Source organism: Morone saxatilis, unplaced genomic scaffold (genome assembly GCF_004916995.1).
Source record: "Morone saxatilis isolate NCDOM2014 unplaced genomic scaffold, NCSU_SB_2.0 Contig11, whole genome shotgun sequence".
NCBI classification, from domain to species: Eukaryota; Metazoa; Chordata; class Actinopteri; family Moronidae; genus Morone; species Morone saxatilis.
The window spans coordinates 11,197,222-11,205,417 of NW_023339663.1; the positions used below are offsets into that span (position 1 = coordinate 11,197,222).

The 8,196-nt window shown below is 39.0% G+C and overlaps 1 protein-coding gene across 1 annotated transcript in view; it reads right to left on the minus strand.

Moving 5' to 3' along the window:
- Window positions 1-8,196, minus strand: part of LOC118321289 (ephrin type-A receptor 6-like) — a 51,769-nt gene that overhangs the window by 25,255 nt on the left and 18,318 nt on the right. The window contains exons 3-6 of the mRNA XM_035652558.1: window positions 7,952-8,080; window positions 7,343-7,492; window positions 7,078-7,239; window positions 6,734-6,962 (exon numbers count right to left, since the gene is read on the minus strand). Coding sequence (XP_035508451.1) covers window positions 6,734-6,962; window positions 7,078-7,239; window positions 7,343-7,492; window positions 7,952-8,080 — 670 coding nt within the window. The remainder of the gene's footprint in view (window positions 1-6,733; window positions 6,963-7,077; window positions 7,240-7,342; window positions 7,493-7,951; window positions 8,081-8,196) is intronic.

Here is an 8,196-nt window from a genome sequence, read left to right on the forward strand (position 1 = left end):
ATTGCAACTCCCTTGCATCACCCTCCCCTTCTTAGGAGAAACTACAGTGGCTGTGAAACATCCCTATAAAACTAGTGTTTGGTTTATCCATTCTAGGCTACTATAGAAACATGGCGGCCTCCTTGGAAGGCATCACGCAGCATCTACAGATACAAACGGCTCATTCATTGCTGATTTCCAGGTGATTATACACTAAGGAAACATAGTTATGCGTAATATATTCAATTTCTGCCAAAAGATCCTTCTTTAAAGCTCTGTAGAGCTGACTGCAGAGTCAGATGACAATCATCTGTGGGTTCAAGTGACTCCTGACTTTTTAAAACACCTTTCAGTGACTAAATTAAACTTATGAATACTTGAGTCAAAAGGTAACCTACAGAGGCTTGGTCAAAGAAAGTACACCACCTTCATATTTACAGGATTGTAATGATGTGCCAACAGAAAGATTTTGAGTTGTTTGGGTTTGCGTAGAGTTGGAAGTTTTCTATTGGCTTTACGTTGTCAGAAACAGATGGAGGCAGATACAGTGTTTACCCTGGTCTCTCAGCTTTGATATGCAGATGGGAAGTTCACAGAGAATGAGTGATGCTCTAGTCTGGCTGAGCTGCGTTAGAGGCCAGAGTAAACAGTCCTAATGGACAGAAGAGGGGTACAGTGACTCAGATAAAGCTAAGAGAATGTATTGATTTCCTCATTTCCCATTCCACTTTACCTGAATTTAAGGTCAGAGGTTTGTACTTTTCCTGCCTGAACAAAGATATAGATACATCAATTGGTGGAGAACTCGAATGGGTCATAGGAAAAAGAGAAAAAGGAAAACACTGATGGACTTCATTGTGTAAACAATTCACACAACTATACATCTGTACAGTGAGAATAGAAACTGGGTTATACAGGAATCAACTTCATGAAGTGCAGAAGCTGTTAGCTGAAAAAATTGTCATCCAAATGGTTTTGTTGAAACCCAGATTTTTGAATATAGAAGATTTTTCAGCTATTGAATGTAATCACTTACCAATGTGTTTTTGGTCTTGTCTGCATATCTATTCTGATTCAAGTGAAATTTGAAAAGACGTCTCTATTAGCTTCCCCCACAATTCACTGCCTCCTTTTGAATATGATGGTGTGACGAAAGGACGTGGAACAAATAGCATTAGCACTATGATGTTGCCTTATCTAGGTCATGATATAACCAGCCTATCTCTGAGTAATCCTCTTGTGGCTGACACTGAATGAAAGGAATAGAATAATAAAGCACTCGATTGAGATGTCAAAACAGTCTGGCAGAATGCTATTGGGGTGGAAAGCAGGGTTTGATAAGCGCTGATGCCTTTGTTTAGGCAGCTGGGAGGGAAAGATGGACGTGTTCGCGCAGAGCTCTGCTTATATTAGGGAGCGCTGGGGTTTTCCCTATTCTCTCTCTCTCTCTCTCTCTCTCTCTCTCTCTGTCTCTCTCTCACTCGCTCACTCTCTCTCCCTCTTTTGCTCTTTCCCCATGCTGCCTCTCAGACAGCTTTGATCACAGTACCCTTTGAAGCAGTGTTCCAAAATGAAAACGAGGAGAAAGCAGAAGTCATCGGAAGTTCATGCCTAAACTTCCTGCAACTACTTGCAAAGTGCACATCTTCATTACAGCATAAGCTCTGTAAGACCTATGGTACTAACAGGCCATAAATCATTAATTTATATGAATGTGTTGTTACTATTGATCACCTCTTCCAACATAATGTTAGCAGATTCATCAGCAGCTCATTCTCGATAGATCTTACCTGACATTTCTTCTCATAAGAAAACAATGGAGCATAGCAGAATCTCTGGTTTCCTTTATCCAGGATACAACAGAATTATAGAGAAGAGTGAATCTTAAAGGAATAGCCAATCTGGGAAATACATTTTCTTTTAGATTCATAGTGAGATGATAAGATCAATATTACTTTCATGTCCATTTGTCCAGTGGAGAGATAAGTCTGGGAAACGTTTAGCAGACACAACACGACTGGACACCAAGGGATACTATTCTATATGATTATATACTAGCTCTGTCCAAAGTGAAAATAAACTTTTTAAACATTTCACTTATGTTGCATTTTGCTAACATTGCACATGCAGTAATTACTACAGATTGTTCACTGCTGTAATTTATTCTGTATAGCAACTGGCTTTACAAATCACATAAGTAACTCTGTACCATGACCCTTGTTAGTGCTCCCATTAATTGATCTTAATGCCAGCATGGCTGTTGCCTATGCATAAGTGATTATGTGAGTTTTCAGCTCTTTATTATATTGTTATTGTGGCTGACAAAATTTTTTTGTAGTTGTGTGTAGATTGTACCTATGCTTAGGCTGATGTTTCATCTGTATAACTCAAGTCATTGGAATAATTTTTATAGTATTTAGTAAAGATCTTGCCTCAGATTTGGAGAGGACGGTAAGTCTGGCAGAATTTCTCACAGCTATAAGATCAATGCAGAGTGGGAGGTCCAGATGGTTATACTACTGATTTTTATAAGAAGTTTGCTGACAAACTCGCTCGTCTCTTGCTTAATATGTACCAAGACTCAACTGAGAGCGGTCAGTTACCGCCGACATTAAATCAGGCATCCACATCTGTTTTACTCGAAAAAGACAAGGATCTGTAGAGCCTTACGCCCCCTCTCACTTCTCAATGTAGTCAAGATCATTGCGAAGGTGTTTCCCTCCCCTTTGGATCAATTCTTCCAAATATAATTTCTGAAGACCAAACAGGCTTCAGAAGAAAACTTTATATACTCCCCCAGAAATATCTCCTCCTCTGAAGTCCTCATCTCCCTGGAAGCAGAGAAGGCCTTTGACCGCACTGAATGGGATATTTATTTACAGTACTTGATACATTTAGTTTGGGGTTTAATCTTATTGCATGGATTAGACTTCTCTATTCCTCACCACAAGCATCAGTCGGTCTCCATTCTCCAACATCTCCAGGGGAACTCGTCAGGGGGTGTCACCTATCTCCCTTGCTTTTTGCCATAGCAATCAAACTGCTCTCCGTAGTGCTACAAACTTTCCCATTAAGCACTGTGCGGCTCTATATGCAGATGACTTGTTATTTTACTTAACTAACCCTGAATTTTGTATACCAACAGTTATTTCACTTCTTGAGGATTTTGGATAATTTTCTGGGTATAAAGTAAACTTTAATAGGCGTAATGATGTTCCCATTTAATGAAAAAGCCTTACAGGTTTCATTTCAGTTTCACCTATCCTACTCTGGTTTAAAATGTCTTTGTATTAAAATTACTCACTCTCGCTCTTCTCTACATAACAGTTAATTGACCCCATTGTTAAATCTAGTGAAACTTGATTTTAATAGCCACCCGTTATCCCATTAATTGGTAGAATCCCAGTCAGTAAAAATGAAACATCCTCCCAAAATTCATATACTGTTTTCAGTGTCTCCCCATATTCCTTCCCGAAACTTTTTTTAGGTAATTTTTTTTAATTTAATTAATTAGGTAACAATCAGTCATTTTATTTGAGGAGGCAAACATCCTAGAATTAACTACTATTAACTACTTGGATCAAACAGAGAGTTGGATGGTTTAGGTCTTCCCAGCTTTATTTACTACTACTGGGTGGAAAATATACAAAAAATATAATTCTGGCTTCGGGCACTGGAATCTAGTTGGTGCTCATTAAAGGCTCAATCATGTCACTCATCTTCACTCTCAGCGTTCTCATCACTCATCTTGTTACATCTTGAACCCTATATTACTTTCTACTTTAAAAATATTGATCCAATTTCGAAAGCACTATAAATTTAGAGCTTCATCCATATTAGGACATATTAGCGACATCATCTATTCACTCCCTCAACCCTTGACTCTAGTTTTGTGGAAAGATGTAGGTCTACAAGATTTATTTCAAAACAACACATTTCCCTGCTTCGCTGATCTGCAACAAAAATACAATTTACCTCGCTCTAATTTGTTTAGGTTTTTTCAAGTACGTAATCATATACAAAAACAATTTCCCTGATGTCCTTGCATTCCACCTAAACTCACTTGGGAAAATATGTTAAGCTCAAAACCCCCTGCTAAAAAAATATTATCATTCTTACATGATAGCCTCCTAAGTTTAGTTCACCCAACTTAAAAAAAAAAAAAAAAATTCATAATGGGAGAAAAAAGTAGATATTGAGCTGACAGAGGACAATTCGGAGGAAGCATTAAAATGGGTCAACTCCTCTTCCTCATGCACTAACTTAGCATTCATTCAATTTAAAGTCCTGCATAGAATTCATTTCAGCAAATCCAGGTTAGCTGACATTTACCCAAGCTTAGATCCACGGTGTGACTGCTGCTCTCATTCGGCCGCAGATCTGACCAGTATGTTTTGGGCTTGCTCTGCACTTCAAAACATCTGCTCTCTCAGATGTTTTAGGGGTCCCCATTAAAATAAATCGACAAACTGCCATATTTAGAGTACCAAATAATTTGTTCTTATCCATTAACACTAGACAAAGTGATATTATTGCATTCACAATTCTTTGGGCTCATTGGAGGATTCTGTTCCCCTTACCACCTCCACATTCTGGGTGGTGCGAGCGGTTTAACTCAAAATGGGAGTCTTTTCTTTCTTACTTTGTGAATCTGTGTGTACTACCATCAGAGTGAAGACTAGATAGTGGCAATAGATGTTCATTGTGAGATTGTAAACCTATTATGAGCAGAGACTAAGACACGGCATTCAATATTCACTTTATTTTTGCATTATGATTTTTTTTATTTTTTTATTATCGGATACTATAATAGAAAAAAAAAGTTTTTATGCTGTATTTGTACTTTCATCTCCAATAAAAATACTGCGGAGGAAGAACTTCCATGTAAGGTAACATGAGGCCAGGCGTTGCTGTGGCATAGCCTGCCTTGACTGAATGAATGTAGCTGATTGTGGAAAAACTGACAATACCTGATTAATAAATGATTCATGATGATACTGATCTTGTGTATTGGATTGGTGCATCCCCAGTATGTACATTCTTATGTCTTTTTTTATCTAGCTAGTTTCACAGGGTTAATAGCAAGTCAGAAAATCAAGACTAGAGTGAGTAGTAGAGTATTAATTTAAATATTGGTAATAAGAGATAAGCTGGATGTGATATCTGAAAATCCTCAAATCTCAACTAGTTTATGGCAATATTAGATCTTAACTGATATTTGCAAAGAAAAAATACAAAATCACAATATATGTTAAAACTGCAATGTACCTCACATTACACCCCTATTGTCAACTTGAGGTATCTAACAACTTAGGTTTGGTAGTTCAAAGAATATACAGTAATACACAAACAAATCATTTTCCGAGTGCCAAGTAGGTTACTGCTCAATGAGTTACTGACCCATTCACTGTAACGGCTGCCTAGTTCCCTTGACACTGTTGCAACAAGAATACAACTGAGAGAAGCAACTACTGTCAGCCAAGGGGGTTGAATAGAGAGAGAATAGATGTAGGAGATATACGAGGGACACCATGAGAGTGGTGCTCCTAAGCTGCCATCTCATCAGTAATCTCTCCTGACAGGCTTCTGTGTTGTTTAACTACTTCTTTGAGATGATTGAGTGACCGAAAGAGAGAAAAGATAAATAAAAGACAGATAAAAGAGAAGAAGATAAAAAGAAAAATTACACCCGAGGAGCAAATAAAGGAGATATTACAGCCTGTCCTACATATCAGCTGTGCTAATGACTGTTGGAGTTCTCTCTGTAATAACCTGAGTAACCACATCACCACAGGGGTACTCCATGAAATTCATCCCAACCAGCTGAGACCTCTGTAAGTCTGAAAAATGTAGAAGTAATGCTGTGTGCACTTCAATTGCAATCATGTAGTGTGGCTCAATTTAGCACCTGCCTTAATTACAATGGTAAGTCTGAGCCTCATAAATGAAAGAGAGGGTTGGGGGAGTTTTTATAAAAGACTAGGTGTGAGCTAAATTAGCTGTGAAACTAACAAATGAAGGCAATTAGGCAAGTAGCCCTCAGTCTGTCTGCACAGTCTAATTGAGAAACCAGGCCAAATACTATCTGGAACAACTCAACAGTTGCTTAAACTTTTTCTTAAACTGTTTTGCTGACAATGGTCCACATTTAGGAAATGCTGATACAACTAATTAGAGAGAAGCCTTTTACTAAAGCTTTGTGATATTCATCAAAGTTTGCATTTGTTGCATTTATCTAAAACAAGGCAACAGCAGACATATAAACACAAGAAAACCAACAGCTTGATTTTACAAAAATTACATTCCCATTTGAACCAAATAACTGATCGAGTGAGAATTAAAAGGAAGTAATGAAAAGAGAGTAGATAAAGGGACAGAGAAAGAATGGGGGGTGTAAGTGAAGCGTAAACAGAGTGGACTATGGAGAGAAGATGATGAGGGGAGATGGAGCTGTGACGAGATGAAGAGAGATGTGGATGGAGAGGATCAGACAAGGTTGCAGGATCTTAGAAGGAGAGAGGGGAATAGCGGTTCTGTAAACTCAAACTGCTGCAGATGTCTGGGGAGGCCCTAGAGATCTGTTAAAGTGACGCAATGCCTTCTCTTCTCTTCTCTTCTCTTCTCCCTATTTCTTCCTTTTGTTTTCTTCTATGTATCTGCAGCTTTAGTACACTGTTGGTGAAGGATACTGGTCTAAAATTAGTACAAATATACACACACACGCACACAAAAAACATCCAAAACAACTTCTCACCCCGGCAGTAGCCATCCATCTCCTCATGACCAATGCTACAGACACAGCGGCCCAGTGGTACCAACCAGTCTCCATCAGCACCACAGTACAATTTGGGTGTGTCCCTCTCTTCTGCATTCTCCACACATGCACCCCTCACTTCCACCAGAGAGGATGAGTCCATATGCGGCACTGTGTCAGGAAATGCCGCCAGGTTCCTTAAAGTTGATGGGCAGCGTTTGTAAAACACCTTAGGGAAAGAGAAAAATAGTTGCAGGTACTGCCAGTCTTGTGAACAAAATAAAACTGACAAGTTCATGGCTGTAGTTCATGCAAACATAAGTCACACCACCCTGTTCACTGACCTTGACAGACACAAGTGCAATACAAGCTCCCACATCCTGGAAGGCCAAGTAGAAGCCCTTCTGTGTCACCGGCCCCACCTCCCTTACCTCAGTGTTGAGGCGAAGAACACGATCTCCAAGATCTGTCTGTGTAAAACTCTCATCTGCTGCTATGGTGTCAACCTTAAACCCAACAACAAAGACTTTATTAGTACAGTCCATTGTTGCTGAATGAGACCAGTAGCAACAGAGAACTATTTTTCATGATACAGATCCGATAACCAACCTTTGCATAGTCAGTTGGCCGAAACCGTGTCCCTGCAGAGAGGGGTTCCTCTGTCTGCAGGTAAAAAAGGTTGAAGGTTTCCTTACAGGTACCAGACACCCAAGGAATGGAGTTGCAGTCTCTCAGCGTGAAACGCAGCTCTACATATACCTGAGTTAAAATGTAGATAAACGGATAATCACAAGCTCATAAGACATTACAAATACATGTATTTAGAATAGACTCTAGTGGCCTAATATTTCTAATTGAGATATAAATGTTAATTTAACAAAGACAGGGTTCATATTTACATATTATACAAAAAGTGCAAGAATCATAACATGGATCAATTAATAGAAAGTAATAAAAATACGAAAAAGAGACAGCATAACATTTGAGAGTACAAACAATAGTAACAATAGCAATAGTAAAACAGATACAAGAGAACCCATGTAAACATTTGGATGGTGTAAATGTAAATGTAAGCCATTTTAAACTGTACTGTATGTCACAAATAGGCCCTGCTTCAACACTATAAAGTAGTGTTTGGTCCAAATATCTGGAAAGGACTTCTGAGCAAGTACAGTGTGTGAGTGTGAGTCTGAGGAAGTGTTGTGATGTGGTCCAGACCCGCTGTGCAGCCTGCCGCTGGATCCATCCAGACCGTAGCCAGTTGTTCTGGTTTGGCTCCATTACATGGCAAACCTGGAAGGTGTGAATAGGTCTGTTCTGCTCATCCATCTCTGTGATAGCATCCCACTGTAAAAATAAAGTTAGCAAATATGGGCACATTTGTAAATAACAATTGCCATATAGCGAGCAGAGTATTTGGTTAGTAACTTAATTGTCTGTATTTGGCTCCATTACTCACATGG